The sequence below is a fragment of the Halyomorpha halys genome, unplaced genomic scaffold (assembly GCF_000696795.3).
Source record: "Halyomorpha halys isolate HHAL.00 unplaced genomic scaffold, Hhal_1.1 Scaffold1040.1, whole genome shotgun sequence".
NCBI classification, from domain to species: domain Eukaryota; kingdom Metazoa; phylum Arthropoda; class Insecta; order Hemiptera; family Pentatomidae; genus Halyomorpha; species Halyomorpha halys.
In genome coordinates this window covers 550,416-570,830 of record NW_027112448.1, presented here as the reverse complement: position 1 = coordinate 570,830, position 20,415 = coordinate 550,416, and the positions used below count along the sequence as shown (strand labels likewise).

Sequence of the window (20,415 nt, the reverse complement as noted above, 5' to 3'; positions counted from 1 at the left end):
TCAGCATGGCAGATCGTAATGGTCCGCGTCTATCATGCAAATGCAGATGACAGCGCTCCTATTGTCTTAGGGCAGTCATTAGAGTACCAGGATCAGAGGATCACTAGGTGCGGTCCTCATCCTTTACTGGGAAACAGGACTGAGGTGGGGTTGGAAGGAATTTGCAGATATCGATTGTATAGAGGTCGATAGGAACCTAGGATATAAGAATAGATACATTTTAACAAGTCATTTTCCAGCTCTATATAATTCAAACACCAAATAAAAACATATAACATTTTTTTTCTAACTTATCCCTTAATAAATTTAGTACATATATAGATATATCTTTAATTTATTTGAAAATTGAAAAAAATGAGTAGATGATTTTTCTTTTTCTTTGAATAGTGAATTATAAAAAAAAAAAGGATTTTGTAAAATGATGATGTAGAGATCTAAAGAAAATATTATTTCTTAATCATATCGATAATCGTTTTAATAACATTTTATTCATATACACCATTATTTTTTTTTCTGACCCTAACCTAGTCATTTCTGGCATACGGGGAGTATCTTCATGTGCCCAACCTATTCTAACCATGATAGGAGGTTAAGTTTTCATTTTGTGGGACCACCACAGCAATTAAGTTCGATCCCCAAGCCAGGATTCGAACCTGCCCCGCTGCAGTCACGATCTAGTTAAAGTTGACGCTTCAAGTCGCTCGGATTATATTATACGGACCGTTCCTCTCGTATCAGATCATAAAAATCCATAATCCTTCAAAAATACTCTAAAGCTCCTCAGTATCCCACAAATAAACTTACCCAAAAAGACTACAATATCCCATTTTCAAGCCCCGAAATATTTATTAAATTATAAAAATTATTATTTAGAAATTTATCTCCTTCATTTCTAAAATACTTACCCACACAAACTCACTAGATTTCAACCGTTCATCTCGAACTATATTTAAAAACACCCATGATTAAAGGGATACTACCATTTTGGGCGGTTCCTTTAGAATACACTATCATTTGTTTTAATTCATAATTTATCATAATTTACTAATTCTATCGTACTCTACAGTCATAAATTTCAATGAATAATTTTTTTAATTACTTTTCAGAGTAATAAAATGCATCAATAGATTTAGTTTGAAAATTTTAACTATAATAAAGTTTGAAAAATCATTTCTAAGTTCGGAGTTTTTTTTTCATTTTTCTTTTAATTTATGTTTAATTGGCTCACTAAACAAATATTTAACATTAGAGCTTCCCGTGGAGTTTTAGTTTGACTTCCGGCATGGACAAACGTTCTCAATTTGATATGTTTATTTGTTTAAATTTCTCCGCGAATCATTCAATGCACTGATTTTTTTTTTAATGTTCTCTCACTGAAACGCTTGTTTTTTCTGGCCTGAACTATTTTTAGCGCCATGGCCATAAAAAATAATTTGAATAAAAAGTTCAAAATATAAATAAGAAGTTTATTTCGGACAACGCCACTAAGCAAGAAGTACAGCTAAGGTAGCAAATTGGGGCTATATATTTTTGGCAAGGCAAACCGGTAGTGAAGTTCTCTCCTAAAGATTGTATCTCTGTTAAACGATAGTGATTCTTGCTGTATGACTGTAGGTACTGGCAAAGATTTGTTGAAAAACCTAAAATGTTTCAATGCTCATACCTACGTCTACCTACACTAGTCAAAATACTACCCCCCTTACTTTATCAACAATCTCTAATTCTGTCATTTGCTGATGTCTTTCTTATAACCTTTTTTTTTGTTTTATTTCGAAATTCCAAAACATAAAGAATATTAAATACATAAACAATATATCTCCATATAAATGATTTTCTTTTAAAAGAGGAGACAAAGTCAAACATCACGTCCCTTATTCAACTAATATTTCCTCATATTCATAATCAACAATTGATTGTAATTAGTTAGATTTATTTTTACAATACACTCTGATATTATACTAAAACATTAAAATTACTTACCATTTTTGCCAAGAGTTCGGTGAAGCACTGTGAGGAACGCGAGGAGGAAAACGATACCCTTCATCCTGTAAAAAATGCAACGGTAATAAGTCTTTTTATATAAAAATTACAACAATAAACTTAAATAAACATAAAACTTATCTCGAGTTAATGATTAAATTATACTTGGTGAATATTCAAATGTTTATATTTGGAACATAGATTTTTGGGCATAACCTTTGAAAGAAAAATAAATTAGGTTGAATTGCAAAAAACAAAAGTAAATCATAATCTGGAGGCTTCTCTTTTTAAATCTTACGAAGTATTTAGAATTAAAGATTTTACAACAATTTACGGCTCATTTTTATTACACCACCTTATGAGTAAAATAAAATATTACATGGTGATCACTAAAATCTCTTAAAGAGAGATTTATATTCATATATTATTTAGAAATGAGCAGATAATTGGCAATACCTTAAACGTCAGTTTCATATAACCGCCGTTAGTTCCCTTCTCCACCTATTCAAGCAAAGCAGCGATGAAAATATATTGCATCACACCAATCATGAAGTAATACAATTAATGCATTTTTTTTTTTGTTTCTATTCTAATATCTTAAAAGCTTTGAAAGAAAAAAAATTTAAAAAAAAAATTAAAAGTTACACTTCCATATGCACTTAAAAGTTTACTGCAAATACCGTGTGAGGCCAGCAATTATGTTTCTTCCTCCGTTATTCTGAGAGTCCAGAAAAACAGAATTGCTTTATTGTTAATGACTGAAATTAGAAAATATCTTTTGACACTCAATTAACGGAAAATACCCAATTAACCCAGTCCAGACAATTGGCAATCCCTTAAACTCAATTCCAGATACCCGGCGTTCGTTACCCTTCCCTTCTCCCGAAAGCACTCTCACCTCATTTCAAGGCTTCGTCCTGTGGTCGATAACTTTACGGCCTCGGGAAGGAATTCCTCCTTATAAATATATCGAGGCTATTTTCTTTCTCAAATTTCAGGTGATTTTTCACAAAAGAGGTATTCCAACAAGCTGTGTTGAAAATAATATTGAGGTTTTACAGCAGGAATTTGCACATTAAAGTTTTTTTTCTTGCACGTTTCTTAGGGCATGAAAATCCAGTCTTATGTTATTTTAGCTTCTTATATAAATAAAAAATCAGGTTCCTAATGGTATAAAGATAGGTTGACTTATTCGTCAAATATTCGTTCTGACAAAAATTCTCTTTTTTTAAGCCTCTTTGGCGGTGCTTGTTAAAGCATGGTTGAGCGTATGTACTCACCTATATCAGGTTGAATAATTGTAATTTTTAAATCATATATCATCGGGTTAGATGTATAAGAAATAACGTGGCAAAAAATAAATAGTACTTTTTTAACTTTTGCCCAGAATTTATTCTTTTTATTTTGCACTGAAAAAATTGACTTAATTTAAAAAAAAAAGACATTATCGGTATTTTATTTTCATTACTTCCGTAGATGAAAGTCGACCACGAGCGCTCTCAGGGGTAGTTATGAGAAACACTGCACTATAGTTCAATGTTAACTTCGTTGGTTGGTTATATGTATCTCTATTATTTTTCAAGTTGTTGTTTATTTTCTAAGGAAATGTTTTTATTTGTATTTGTCATATTTCTCCTGAGTTTTACCAAGAAAATTTTTTTTTAAAAATTGGTAACTGTTTTTTGCGAAAGAAAAGTTAGTCAAGTATTTCCAATTTTAGGCCCTAGTTTCACACATTGAATCTTAAAGTGAAAGACAAAGATGTATCCTGAGGATTGTATATTATAATATTTTATGTTTTTTTTTGTTCATATGTTTACTACACATTACAATTATAATAGCAGGCAATAAACTTTTTTTGTAAATTAACACTAAAAGCACTGTTGAGGTGAAAATATTTTCAATACTTCAATATTATATCAAAGATCTTCCTTTATAATTGTAACAAAATCAAATCCTCTCTGCTCTTACCACCATTCTAACAGTATGATTATTTATAGAAACTTTTCTCAAAGAATGAATAAAAGCGTCCCATATAACAATAAATATCTTTAATTATTTTTTTAAATATTTATTTATTGCTATTTACAACTGTACATTATAATACATTTAGTAAATCTGATCTCGGTTAAATTGGAGTGTTACAGGTGTGTAGAGAATGTACCCATTGGCAGCACTCTAATGACGTTTTACATTAGCAGGTTTCGTCGCCATCTTCTTTTCAGGCGCCTGGGAGGATTGTCAGGAATGGAAGAGGATGCAAGGTTAGAAACTAGTGGGTTTGGATGGTTAGGGGGTTAATAGTGAAAGGAATGATATCTGGTTCGGGCTAAATAGGTTACTAGGGAACATTAAGGTTTTTATATATGATTTTATTTGTAACAAAGTATGGAGCATTGAACATTTTAGGAAGGATTTTGGATTGTAAGGATTGAATACGAGAGAAATTCGAAGGTTTAGTGGAGCCCCAAAGCTCAACTACATATGTCCAGATTGGCCTTATTACAGTCATGTAGATCAGTCTTTTGTAATGTGTTGGAAGTTTAGACCGTTTGAAGTGATAGTCGAAATCGACGTGCAGTTTCCTGTCTTTTCAGTCTCGTGTGAAGATTCCAGATTAATCCTTTGTCCAAATGTAGTCCAATGTAGCGGATCTGTTCGACAGGGGTAAGAGTAACATTATTGAATGAAACTGTAGGGCAGTCGGTAGGTTTACAACGAAGGGTAAAGGTGATTTGATGGGATTTGTTGGAATTTATCTTAATCCTCCAATTACGACACCATTTTTCGAGGGCTGTGATATAGGATTGGAGAGTTTGGGATACAATTATGGATTATTATTTACTGCGAGCACACATGTGTCATCGGCATACGTGGTGAGGATAGTGTTAGGATTGGTTGAAATGTAAGGTGTATAGACGGTGTAGAGGATGGGACCGAGGATACTACCTTGAGGAACACCAGCGGACTGAGAATAGAGGAAGTAGAAACCATTGTGGTTTACTTGGAATAATCTATCGATGAGAAAGGAACGAATGATGAGAAAGTATGTAGATCTTTAATTTAAAACAATCAAATTTAAGTGTGTCATAACAAGGGCCTTACAATGTCTGCTGCAATTGTAATAATAAAAATTGGTATATATGGCTATATAATTAGCGTGAAACACCTTTATGAGTTATTAAATGTCATCTAGTATTATATGTTCATTACAGTGCATCTAGTATTATATGTACATTACAGGATGAGTTATATTAATTAATGAGTTGTAGTGAAAAACTCTTTCTCATTAAATCTTTTTATTTTCATGTATCGTAAACAAGGTTTCGGGGCCATCACTCTAACATCAGGTACTTTCCTGTATAGCCATGTTGTAGCATAAATCTAACATTGTGCAAGAAATTATTATTAATATTATTCAAACGTTCATCACTCAAAACCATATTTCTTATCTTCTTAATATTAAATGTTCATTAATAGATGAACTACATTAACTTGATGAGTTTTAGTGTAAAACTCTTTCTTATTAGAAATTAGAAATAAAAATTACTTCTTATGAATGAAATAAAACCGATTCGTATGTGGTTGATATATTGAGGCACGACTCCCATTCGGAGTTGAAGATTTAACCCAGCCACTTTTTTGATTCAATAGATTCCCATACAAATAAAAAAATTGAGGCCATCGCGATTCATGCCCGACACGGTAACGCGAGAAGTCCACCCGATGGAATGCGTTAAGGTAACCCCGGCGCCGAGGCAACCTATATTTATGGCAGAGATGATTGGGATGATGAGCCTCCAGCCCCTGGAACGGACAATTCGTCGGCCACGATCATCCGGAGCTTCATCACAGCCAGTCTTCTCAGCGAACAAGATCAACCTAGAAACTATTCTATACTTAGCAAGAAACCGCTTCAACGGTTCCCTCGTAATAGATGTAAGGATTGTAAAGAGGTGTAAAAAAAATAGATTCAATAAATTGGTTCTTCAATATTGCGAACTTGCAATTATTACAATGTATAATAAAACCAACCTTTAATAATAATACTACAATTCATTATTTAAATAAATTATTTATTGTGCCAATAATTAATAAACCATGAGTATCCGGTAAGTCAACTGAGGCGGCTTTACTACTGTCCAATACAAACCTTATTTCCTATATCTTTGCTCAAATTTGTCCCAAATTTCTTCTTTTGTTTTTATTTAGTTACCTCTATTGATGATGGCCCGATAAAGATGATTTTTTACTGTTTTTTTTTTATTTATCACCTTGAATACTAAGTCAAAGATTAATCCACTGTATTGCTAATACATTCATTTTTATTAATTTATTTACGTTTCAAGGAAACTGCGTTCACCCCTTCAGCAACTATAATTTAATATTTTAAAACAATATATTTTTCTAAAATAGTATATAACCTGTTAATTTAATTTCTATTTATTTAATATAATAAATTCAAACATAAGTTTTTTAACATTATTTACTTACTCATTTCTTTGAATTTCTCATATTAAATAATAAAAATGAAATAAACACATAAATAAGTGTATTAATATTATTTTGCATACTTAGAGAGAGTGCGGTAGCTCAGTTATTAAGGTTCTAGGCAACTAATTCCCAGCTATAACAGATAATTATTTATTCTCTCGCTGTAGCCGTGGGTCAATTCTGTGGAGTCGAGAGCCCTCCTTGTTTAAGAAAAAATCACCTCCTTGTACAACCATTGTTCAAGAAACAGTACTTCCTTAGAAAGTACTGAACCTCTGACCCTTCATGAGTAGTAGCAGGTTTTGTTTACTCAACTAATACGTCGCAGTTATTGAGTGAGTCACAAATTTTTAAATAAATAATTACAACAAAGAGATTTGATCATTTACTAGATTTATAAAAGTATCAAAGATTAAAGTTTAATGGGAGACTTTGCAGAGGAGTTCGATTAATCTTTTAAGAAGTTAAAAAAAAAGCAAAATAGTTTTTCCTTTTTTATTTTATTTTATTTTACAAAGTTGAAAGGCTTTATGAAGAAAGACTAATATTTTATGCAAGTTTTATTCACAAACCTTTGAGCCGTTTGGGCACAATACTTTATAGCCGAAGTACTCAACCTCTTTTTACCTCTGCTCTTTATAGGTTAATAAAGATATAATAACTTTATAAGGTTAATTCTAATTAAAATTATTAAAAACGAAGGTACAAATAAAATAAAATCCTGACTATCCTCATGTACCAATTATAGTTTCTCAAGATTGAAAGCATTTACAATGTTTTTATACCAAACGCATTATTATTATGTGGTAAAATTCAAAGAGAATAGTTTCTTTTTTGCAAAGTGAATAGATGTATTTAAACTGCATACAATCCAAATTTAAAAACTAAATTCTTGGTTTGATCTTCTATACAAGAATAAAACCGCTATAGCCGACAAAGGTATTCCCGGACACACCCATCAGCTTCCTGACATTTGATAGCCTGTGACCGCACTCAAACTGAATTGCGCCCCCGAAATGTCAAGGTTGGGTATGTGGCAGGTAATTCTTGTTCGCTCCCGAAACTATTTCAACTTCTTCCGGGAAAAAAAATACATAAATAAATAAAAAGAAATGATTGAACACAATTTTTTTTCAGATGAATAAATTCTAAAAGAAAATTACTTAAAGCATGATACTGCTTAATTAGCTCATGGCTTTGTTAAAAAAAAACTTAATTTCTCATTTGAATAGGACTATATATCCTTAAATTTATTAAGAAATCTTTTTTAGATTAAAATATTTTTTAGCATAAAATTTTTAAAAACATTGAGATTTTTTATAAGGACCATATTTTCTTTTCTGTTCTACATCCTTACGTCGCATTTCTGCAGCAGCATCGCCTCGAATATGATTCGTTTTTTTTTTGGTTTTTTTTAATGTAATTTATTAGAAGATATACTGGTTAGATATTATCGTATTTTATCTAAAAAAATGTATTATAAGATGTGGTTATTTAGATTTATGTATTGTTATATTGATTGTAAAAAAAAGTATATCTTCAAGTATTAACTCTATATTAGCTTCAAATTCTCACTCTATTTAACTTCAAAGTTATATGATTCTAAGGCTCGTTTACACGGTGATCATTTTCTGTAGTGGTAGTACTGTCATGAAAGTGAGACCATAGAGTGGTGTCCTATCCATATCCTGACAGTAAACCTAGCATACATTCGTTAGCAGTTGGAAAAATAACAGTTACTACTATCGGCCATTTGTTAATATAATAATAAGGTGCGACAGTTCACTTTATACCCGGTATACATGTGGCATTTCTCGTCACAGTAGCTTCATTACCGTTCTTTGTACGATAGCCCCGTTCATTATCACACCAGACCTAATGCGACAGATTAGAACAACAATTGCTTTCATGGTCTTTATGGTGCTTTTGCGCCTTCAATGCTACAAATACTATATCGGATTACACGTGTTCATTTTCTCTTTTGCTCACTTATAAATTTCATAAAAGGATTTAGATAAAAACAAATAGTCTAGATGCACTGTACGTTACATAACCTTTTTAACTTGAAGAAAAATAATGGTTCGCAGATGTATTGAAAATTATTTTGAGACAGGAACCAATCAGGTCATTTTTCTCGTAAAAGTGTGTTTTTTTTTTTTTTTTTTGTTTTTTTATGAGGAAGAAGTTTGTTTAGAATAAACATAGCTAAGAACACCACGCCAAAAGGAGCTAAAACGAGATTTACATTTAGTAATAGTTAATAAGTATTTAGTAATAAGTTGTAATTTCAATGTTTCTTAGGAGGGCAAGTATTATTAGAATAAGTTAAAAAAAAAAACACTGTGATTAATTTTAAAATTCTAACCCTTTTATAATTTTACCACTCTTCTTAGACAGTTTAATCTTATCTCTGGAAACAAATGTCTTAGAGGAAGAACCATGTCTATTCCAATATGTTTGAAAATACGTACAGTATGTGACTTATACTACCTTTACCGCCTTTTTTAGATATGTCTCATACTTAATTGGCATTTTTCTATTTTTTTTTTACTTTATATTATTAATTTAATGAGGTGAATTGGAATTCTATCAATTTTTATAAAGGGCAAAGTTTCTGTTCTTAGTAACATGATTGAAGCCGAAATATAAGTGATTTATTACAGTAATATCTAATTTAGAGATATTATTATATTATGTTATTTTAAGATATATTCGGACCAACGCACAAATATGGCTTATTTTTTAGTTCTATGTCATATGATGAACGTTACGTTGGGTAATGTAATTTTAAATGCTTACGATATATTTTGATTACTCTGATCCTATTTTAAAAATATCTCTTCTTTTTTTTATTACTTCAGGGATAACTACTATTGACATGCTATAAAGATATTGTATAAAACACTAATTCATACCAAAACGGCACAGACAAATATAGCGTGGAGGCAAAAGCGGATGCTAGGAGTCACATAACAAAAATAATTTGCATAAGAATTGCCCTGAAGCAATCTCCAGTTAGACGGCCTAAAGGTGTTCACAAGTTTTTCATAGGATTATCTCATTCCCACGGATGTCTGACAAGTAAATGGTCCGAGAAGAAAAAAAAATCTGTTTTAAAAAATAAATAATAAATCTCGAACCTTATGGTAAAATATTTTTTTTTTTATTATTATTTTTTTAGCTACTAGAATTACAGACAAGAAAATGCCGACATCAGTTTGGCAGGTACTACGAGGAACACTATCACGAAGTGTTCAAAGCAACCGATATTAATGAACCTATTATCTAATTTCAATAGATAAAATAACCACTAAGTATGTACAGTTATACTACCATGGAATATATTGTGCCTTTACCGAACAATAGAACATTAGGAACAAGGTGAACACAAGAATCGCTGATTCGAACGGGTGTTTCACAAGGTACTGTTCTCAGGCCGTCTTTATCTAAGCTAACTTCTTCGTCTTCTTGTCATTATCGTAAAATAACTTATCCTATAGATAACATCATATACATGGAATGTTTATTTGTTCGATTGCTTATTGTAAATAAATGATTTCGTTTCACTTCCCAATACTTTCGGCTAAAGCTAAATTTCTATGGACATCAGTACTTCATAATAATATAGACTGCAGCATTCGTTTTTCATACAAATTTATTATTATTGGCATTGATAGATCCAGTTGATTTTTTTAAGCTCACTAATTAATTTAATAAATTGAAAAACAAACCGAAAAGTCTTAGGTGAAGTAGCACAAGCGTAGTGAAGGCATGCCAGCCTATAGAAACTAACAATAATGAATCTTAAAGAGGTCATTAATACCGTCCAATGGGAGGGCCGGTCTCTAATGAGCACATTTATCATTGGTTCGGAAGTGGAACCAATCAGGGCCTATGTAACAAGCGGTTAATTTATATTCACATAGGGAGCAGGTGATTAAACAGCTTTTAGTATTTGTAAAGCTTCCAGTTTGATTAACTAACAAATGGGAAAAGTGAACATAGTTACAATCCAAGTACTACGTAAACGGTACGGTAGCCCTAATAAGCAATATAATTTCAATGCATTACTCATTTCATTTCTGGATGCTATTTTGCAAACACTGTGTTCGAAACGTCCTGAAGTAAAATAAAAGACAAAGTTCGTAAAGAATATTCAGATATTAATAATTTCGAAACATGATGAATAGCATGATCATTCAGAAATAATACTTTTTTATAAAAATAAATTAACCCTAAATTAATCTAACGACCTTTTTCCATAAAGTCGGGAATTGTTTTTTGCTTTTAATTCAACTATGGCCTGTTATTTTCATATTATAATGATGTATTAAATTAATAACGTGCATCAGGCCAAAGTTTTTAACAAGAATCACTTTGCACAGACACACTCGACATTTCTATTTGATATAATATGTCAATAATATATAATCACAGGGCTATGTTTTATAGACTTCCCCCCCCCCCCAAGTTTATTTAAAAAGTAGTTAAAATATATAAATACTTAATGTTTAGTCTACATCTAAATATATACATACCATATTTATAGCTACAAGGCCTTCTAAGGTAGGGAGACAGATTCGCTGAAGGCGGGGGATTAGAACATTGGCCGGGAAGGCGACAGCCGAGGAGTACAAGAACGGGGAGGGACCGCTCTACTAGTGGAAAGACTATTTTGAACGCACTATGTACATCTTTCTGCCAAATTTCTAGTATCTAAAAATCTTTTTCATTCTTCCAACCAATATGTTTTCAGTAAACAATATTTTCGTTCAGGGAATAACTATCATAAAATTGCAAAGAATTCAGCGACACAAGTTCAAGTATCTTATTCAAAGGACATAGAGTAAGTCGTTAAACATATTTTTTGTAGAAAACATTAAAAGGGACTATTTCTGTTTTTCTTGTGATTGTGATCACTAGCAGCTAAAGAAACTTGCAACACCTTGTTTTATTAGTTGAAAAATATTTACCACAGCTTAGTCTGATGTTATTGATCACAGAAGTTAGGAGGCCCCAAGTATAGTGGGATTGTGGACCCTCAGCGTAAATATGACACTGAATCCGTTCCCTACTTATGATTGTCTGATATCTAACACAAACTAGTGGCCGATAGAAGAATAATTCAGTATGTACAATAAATCATTTAACTGAATATCAATTGTTACTTTCGTTGGGTTATTATTTATTAGATTTTTAGATTAGGAAGACATGAATCACAAAACAAAAAAATGTTGTACTGTACAAGTGGTCTCTAAATAAATTTAGAAGTAAACGAGGTAATGTACAAGTAAAAAAGGTAGGTTAATTAAAAACTCGATGTTTGTATACTATAATTCTCTGATTGATTAGATGTTAAGGAGGTTGATAAAGTCTGATGTTTAGTTCTTTAAACGTATTAATTTAAAGTGAATTATTATTAAATATCATTACAGAAGTCTTAATGTTGAAGTTTTTCGCAGTATTAAGTATATTATTACAGTAGGATGTTCGAAGACTTAAGCGAAAGAACGATGACTAAAGTTAAAAGGAAATATAAGATTTTTTTTAATATAAAGTTGTAATCTAAACGACAGTCGCTGTTCTTCTAATGCAGCACTTTCATTCAATAAAAACTGGAAATAAATAAAAAGAAAGCCATGGCGTTGCGCCAAAAGAAGTCAACATCTTGTCACATGTCCTTACTCGGTATCTTTTACACGTGGCTTGTACAAATGCCCTCAATTTTGTGAGCTGTATACTCATTTTTTTTTTCACGCACAACATACTTCTCTTTTCATTAGCCCTTCCAAAAGTTTTAACTAGTCGCGTAATAGTATCCCTTCTTCCTGAAGAGATTGCCTAGACCCTGCAGAACCAGCTCCATAATGCTATCTTTCCGTCATATCTACCGCCGCACCCACAACAGATGGGACATGGATATCTACCACGTCCACCAAAGATACACTTCTTTTACAACGCTTGCGTATTTTATGTCACTCATCAAGGTCGTAATCTGTTAGCGAGCCACGACTACGAACGAAATTCCATCCACGTCTTAATAAAATAAATCCCGAGTTATGATCAGATTTCAACAAGGAGATAACACAAAACACCGACAATTTTTGGTGTAGAGTCGTCAAGGACAGGAAAAGATTTTCTAAATATCTTCCGTGGCTTTTATTTTACAGAAAGATCTGTGTCATGCACATTTATCAACATATTTATTATTGTTCATAGATTCAAATTCAGACAAAACTCGACATAAATTTGAATCATGGAAAGGATGTCCTATTGACACTAGTTACATGTTCCACGAAATCGGATGTTTTGGAGTTAGTTTAATAATTTCCACATTTTAAGGCTTTTCAGAGTATTTGTTCATTATTTTGTAAATTATAAATTTTAATTGTTTTATTTACATTCTTTTCTGTTATTGATTAATAAATCAAATAAATAATAATATTGTGAAACTAAATAATATGTACTTAAATAATATGTAAATACATTTTTTTTAGTTGAATTTCTCAAGTTTTGATTTTCAATATTTGTCTTTTTTTATTGCATATTTATATAAAAATACACATTAATTGACTTTTTGTCAAATATAAATCTCACCTCAAGTAACTTACTACTTACACAATCCCGTTCATGCCTTCCACCATCAAATTTTTTTTTAAACTTTGTCACGCCCCTGTAGAAAAAAAAATGACTCCGATCCTATTCATTGATTTATATATAAAGTATAACCTTTTTCTAAATGAATTTACGTCAACAACGCCATTTTACCAATTAGATAATTTACTGTTAAAAAGAGAAAAACGCCTCAACTTTTCTAATCAATCTAGTAGTATCAATAGAAATTTCATCAATAATTGAACACTTCAATAATAGTGAAAATAATTGAACACTTACGGCTGTCAGTAGTACCTTTGTAATTCTAGCCGAAGGATAAATGTTGTTATCCCGTCTTTAAAAGTTAACAAAACACTTTGTTAGCTTTTCAAACTACTGGAGCAATGACAATTTTACACACTATTGAAATGGTCCAAGGGCGAGGGAAAGAAAAGTATACAAAAGTACGTTTACAATATCAGAAGTAAGTTACACAAGAACTACTTTAGGTCTTGTCGAGAGCTCACGTGGACTGCCACTCCTCACGTGGAAGGACATATCATTCTATAATCTGTAATACCCTTCTAAGAAACCATTAATGCAGACCAAACCTTCTAAGCAGAAAGGATTATTGTACTTTTTTTTCTTATTTGAACATATTGACAAAATATAGCTGTCAGTTAAAATGCATTGTGTCATTTTTACTAGTTAAGACATACTGAAATTCAAAAGATATTGAAAAAAAAATCTAAAAACCATAACTCCTTGAACAAAGACTAAAAAAATTGAACTGAATAACGATCTCACGATCTGACTACAGAAAGTCTCGAATTTCAATAAAATTTGAAAATAAAATCAACATATCCATAAACAACAAGCACTATTTTAAAAGAAGAAGTTTTTAGTGGAGTAAAATACATTAAATAGGTCACGATAGACCGGGTTTTTTTGCAGCAAAAAACCTGCATAAAATACCCAAAATATACAAATCGTGCAGTAAAAATTCAAAATGTGAATTTAACACCCAAATCCTGCAATAATAAACTTGTTATTGTATAATTTATATTATAAATATATAGATAATTTACCCAACCTGGTGTGAATAAAATTAAACATACCAATTGATTTTTTGTTTGATTTATTTTTAATTATATATAAAGCTAACACAATATAATAATATAAAACATATATAAACTAAAATTCCACAAACGAAAACAAAATCAGATGGAAGAGTAAACGTTCGCTAAAACAAGCTTATTCTAGAGAGACTTTTACATAGCCACTTGAAACCACTGGTTAATCCTATTTCAAGAAGATTCTTCACTTGGTTTTTTTTTTTCGTATAACTTGATTCTTCGTATGGTAATCAATGCATTGATTTTCTAAATTATTCTATTTTAAACTATAAATTAAATAAGGATACAATAATAAAAAGAGTAAATATTGATATGCAAATATCTAAATGTTTATAAAATAAGAAATTTATTCAAGCACTAAATTTTATTAATATTATTAAATATGAGATTTATAAAATATTATCTTAAACAAACAATTAAATTATCAATTAGTTACAAGACTGTTTTATTTTAGTATAAATATAATTTCTAAAACTAAAAAAAATCGTTACAAAAGTAAGATCATGCTTTAATTATAAAATATAAAATTATCATATAAAGGGAAGTGCTATTGAGATTTGTGTAATATTTGTATGTTTGAAAAATAATATCTAAATGTGATAGGAAAAAGACTAAATCTAATAATAAAATATTATTTGTCATAGATATACCCAAGTTACTAGGTAGTAAATACGTCGCCATTTCCTAATCATAATTATTGTCATATTTAATACATAAAAAAACAACGAAATAATAATAAAATAAAATCACTTTAATTTTATAGTAAAATGTTAAAATCCGTTAGTGAAAATCAATGGAATTATAAAAATTGTTTTTGATAAAATTTAAATTAAGGACAGGAAAAGATTTTCTAAATATCTTCCGTGGCTTTTATTTTACAAAAAGATCTGTGTTATGCAAAAATGTTTATAAATTACCAACAATTAAGAAAAACTGAGTACAACAAAATGAACTTCTATAACACATACATTTTCAATCCCCTAACTCGATTTAGAGAAGCTTTAGAAATGCGATTGTTTCGAATACTTTAATCACAATTTTTTACTAAAATTCTCCTTTATGAGGCTTTGTTTAGCCTAGAAAACAACCCGGCATAAGGACTTCAGCACATCTGATCCGAAGGAGACATGTCCAAGGGAGTCCAAGGGGACATACCCTGTTGCGCAAACCTTAATATAACATAATTTCCAAAACCCCCCAAACTGTGCTCTTTGGATTATAAAACGGATACAGAATAGATTACCTCCCCTCTGATGAGCTTCCAGCTTTTTACATAAAATACAACAAATAAAAATTATAAAGTACTCATGTTATCGTTCCGTATTAAAATCAAAATAAAAAAAACTGAAAGAATTTATTTTTATAATAATAAGAACCAGCAAATATCCAATAGTGTTTGTCAGCATGTACTTAAACATAGTAAGAAAATAAATAATCTACTTCTTTATAAATTCTAAAGATAATATGATTAAAATTCATCCTTTCTAGCAATCCTAGATAAAGGGATCCTACCTCAAGGACATCATTATTAGAAGACACTAGTGACGGCGAAGATCTACTGTGATGGAACTAATAAAACCTGCAGTACATTTTACGTAGTTACTGACAATGCACCATAAACTTTACTACTGGGCACTCTGACAGTCCGTCCTAACATTCCTCACGACCGCTGGGCCATGGAGTTGTCACCACAAGACGGGGCTGCTATCTTGTGGCCACGGGAGCCGAGGAATGTTATAAATAAGTGCCTCATCCAAGGGCCGTGGATTCCATTTATAATAAAGAAACAAAACGTATTTCACCATTTAGTGAAGCATAGCTTTAATTTTATAGTTACAATGTAGGAAATGACAATGTGATTGTAAGTTGAAAACCGAAATGAAATAATTACATTGGTCTGAAACCTGCTAGTCCACATATGTGAAAAAGAAGGAGTGCTAAATTAATGTTTCCCAACAATAAAAACATTTTTTTCTGTTACCCTTAGAAATCAAGTACGTTAATCCTAGAATCCACTACGTTTTGTTTAATCCAATTTGCGCATTCAATACCATAGTTAAATATCTAGGGTATGAATCCTTATAATGCAAAACTGTTTTTGTCAGTTTTTTATAGTAAAATTTATGATGAACTATGACTGAATAAATTGTTCGTCGAAAATAATGTCTTTTTCGAGAAACAAAAAATCAAATCAAATTAAGTGATCGATTTGAAAATTATTCCTTCCAAAGAGACGTGCCATATTAGGTTACAATTACAACTACAAAAACACGAAATGGGACTAATAAATGCTTTACGAAGTTGATGTGATAAACAAATTTGTAAAATCCACTTATACCAGTGGCAACTTAGGAGTGAACAATAGCGTCGGTGAAGTGCCAAACTGGCAAAAGTTAGGAAACAACTAGAAAGTTGATAGGATAAAAAAATGCATTAATTATAGTCTAGTTGTGTAAAAAATGTTGCATTTTTTTACAACAAAAACAGGCTTTTTGAGGCTTACATAAAAAAAAACCCGAAAATATATCAATTCTCATAATTTTGCATTTTTAATTAGTTCCATCACATATCTAGCAAGAAAGTTTTGTCCTTACGGAGAGAATGTAAAACAACTTTACTATACTACAAAACCAAAGAAAACGAAATAATATACGTTTCTAAAAAATGGGTATGGTCTCAGAGTAAAGATCATTTACCAGTTGAACTTCAATAGCTTCACGCAATAGCACAAGGCTTTTTCTGAACTGAAGGTTTATTTTCCCACCTGACCAAGGTCTCAGCGACTCAATAGATCCATACGAAAATTAAAATAACTGGATCAAGGAATGAGAAATGCCTGACTAATAAAACACCCAACGTATCCAATATGATTAACAAATTATCCTCAAACCTTCAAGTATCTAAGGTTCACTATTTTCAATCACTCGGACATCGACCGCTTAAATTACGGAAACTATCAACAACAAGCAATTTGTAGAATTATATCGGTGTTATAGAAAAGTTTATTTAACTAGGATTAAGATCAGGTACAGTTTACAACAGGGTTAAGTACCTTAGGATGAATTATCTGCAGGAAGGTGCACTACTTTCCACTTAACCCTGCATTCTGCAGACATGTTCAAGAACTTGAGGACCTATTATCCTGTTAAGGACGGATGGTGCATAGACCAGTAACGAGTTGCAGCAGAGTGCGGCAATCAGGCCTTATAATCGTTATGTGCTCTCACTCACCTGATAAAATGTTAATAGCTCCACTTAAAGTAATAAAATAAATTACTGCGTCGTGTCCTAGCAATAAACGTGAAGTGTGTTGGATATTTTTAGGCCAAATTCTAACTCGTAGAACTTTTTTAATGTGATTGTAAAGGATGAAATTATGAACCTCAGATGTGATGAGTTGACTTTATTAAATAATTTAATTAAAAATTATTCTTATAAGGATAAGAAAATTAGTACACACATAAAAATTCTCTTAAGGTTCGTGAATCAAACAACTTTCACTTACCACCCAGCAGGAGAAAATATAAAAAAATAAAATATTTATTTTTCTATTGCTATAAAAATTCATATTTTAGGATTTCTCAAAATGCGAATAAATAAAATCTACTTGATCACTGCCAAGAATTCAACATTTAAACAAAATAAAATCGGGAGAGGTCAGGTTCGCTCGGCTATTTCTGATTTTTTAATCTCTAAACTGTTGTACCGGAATTTAATACCAGTAACGCGGTTGAGAGAGAAACGCCGGGATCTTCCGGAGCCCTGGTGTTCCCTCCACAAGTGAGGATTGGTTCTTGAGAGCTTGGTTGATAGATTCCTAGACTGAATGTAAATATTGTAAATAGGAATGATTGAGTTTAAGATACTATTTTAATTCAAGTTTAAGTTTATATTTTATTTTTTATATTCATTTATTATAATTTATTTATTCTTTTCCTTCTTTTCTATTTCCTATTTTGTTATCATTTAATTTATATATTTGTAAATATGGGGAGCATTATGATCTATATTACCATTGTCTAAAATATGATAAAATGTAATATTACAAAATAAAATGTATCTATTTCTCAATTTCTACTGGTTAGTTTTTAAATTCGTTTCGTTCTTTTATAGTTCATATTGAAACTTTTTATAACTGCTACTATAGGCCCCAGAAACTACCTTACATTACATTGCAGATTTTGGCAGGTATGCGTCACTAGGATATAGGCTCTAGGCTCTAATAGAATCGCAGAAAATGATGCTTCCTTTATAGACTGGGCGTATCTTATAAATTTCATTAAAAATTCAAAAAGTTTCGATACATAAAAGAGGAATGAGATACATAAAAGAACCAATACATCCCATTGGTTTGTCTTGGAGATGGCAAGAAGGACCAATAGGCCCACTTCCACCCTCTCACCCCCACCATAATTACTAGTACCAGTAACTGCTTCTAGGAAAAATGTTTAAATATTTCAAATAAACGAAATTAAAAGTATTTTAGAGGAAGAGTTTATGAAAACTGGGCATGTAAGATTTCGATCTTAAAGTGTTTTAATGAGGAAAAAACCTAGCTGATACTTATTACATTACTTAATTGTATTATTACATTACTTAATTGTATATTAATGTACTGAATTTAAAAATTGAAAAAACGATCCTATAACATATACATCCGGACAGTCGATTTTAGTGTAAAATTTTACTGATTTCGATTTCGTATAACTTTTATTTTAATGCCCTAGAATGTCCACACAGTCCATTTTACTTTAAGAGGTTATCTGGACTTCAAGGACATCAAAATATGAATTTCCGTTAAAAACAAATTAAAAATTTTTAACGATCGCAATACATCCCTTACTATATATTACATATACGAGGCATCGTAGAGGTGAGTTAAAGAAGAAATAAATCAAAGGTAAAGAAAATACAAACAAAAAAATTGGCTAAACAAGCTGAAAGAAATTTCTTTTAAAACAAAAATCTATTCTAGTCTATTGTTCTGATTTTTGTGATGCTACACAGTTACAGTTACTTAATATAAAATTATTGGTCTGCTCTATGTTTGCTTTCTGTTCCCACTTAGCTTCTTTCCTGTAACTCTATTACTCACGGTATTATTACCATACCAAATCCTCTCCACTACGATAAAGTTTCTCCGGCAGTGAACCTTATAGTACTTTCTTCTGGAATCCATGTCAGTAAAGAATTCAGCCATGGAGTCGTGTGTGCCAGAAACCTTTGCCAACGTTCCTCCGGGTCATCCAAGAATGGCTGGAATGTTCTTGGATGTCGCAACTCATTACCCAACTCTTTGACCTTCACACTAACGACTCAACTTGCTCAACGGTTCGAATAGTAAGAGATTATGATTTCTTAACCCAATAATTTTATTTTTTTACAGTGATACGTGTAATTTTAAATAGGTAACTGAAAATTAAGAGTAATCTGAAGTCTACAGAGTGGTTTCAGGGAAAAATATATAATTTTTACTGGGAAGTTCGGAATTACGAAACTGATCCAAGAATCGGAGCAATCTTTCTTCCCGAAGAAGGGCGCTTAATTTATTTGGAATTTAAAATATATTTTGTAAGCAAGTGATTCAGATGTTTTAATTTTATTATTATTATTAAACTTATTCATAGGAAGTATGATCATTGTATTATAATTAAAATAAAACCTGTGCCGCTACAACTCATGAAGGTTCAAGGGTGTAGTACTTTGTAAAGAAGTACTGCTACTAGACCAAGGGTTTTATAACGAGGTGATTTGGTCAGAATCACGCTCGACCGCCTGATTTCAACCCAATTTATGAGACTGGGTGGATCTCAGGATGGCTACAGAACCCAAAGGGTTGACTCACGGCTACAGTTTAACAGAAAACCATTTTCTGCCCAGTTGGATTCGAACCCTGGTCCTTGGACTTGTAGCATCGTGCTTTACCACAATGCCATCGCGCTTCTATAGTCATTGGATACACTCAATTAATACTTTATTTTAAATTATACTTAATTAAATTCATCCACGGGCTATCACCCCATCATCAGGCGATCTTAACATTACAAGCCCAAAAAATGAATAAATACATTATTATTATCAAAATCACAAAAAAAAAAAAAATTCACTTCAAGATCATGTTTAACCCTAGCAGCACCAAGGGGGGGGGGTCTCGCCGAGCCCTCACTTCCGATTTTTTTTAATACTGCTCTCAAAAAATTTTTCACAGACA

At 31.4% G+C, this 20,415-nt stretch overlaps 1 protein-coding gene across 1 annotated transcript in view; it reads right to left on the bottom strand.

The window, feature by feature from the left end:
* Positions 1 to 20,415, bottom strand: part of LOC106688015 (cadherin-99C) — a gene marked incomplete at its 3' end in the record, with an annotated part of 245,476 nt that overhangs the window by 23,221 nt on the left and 201,840 nt on the right. Inside the window, 1 exon segment of the mRNA XM_024360534.2 lies at positions 1,981 to 2,045. Within this exon segment, the coding sequence (XP_024216302.1) occupies positions 1,981 to 2,044 (64 nt within the window).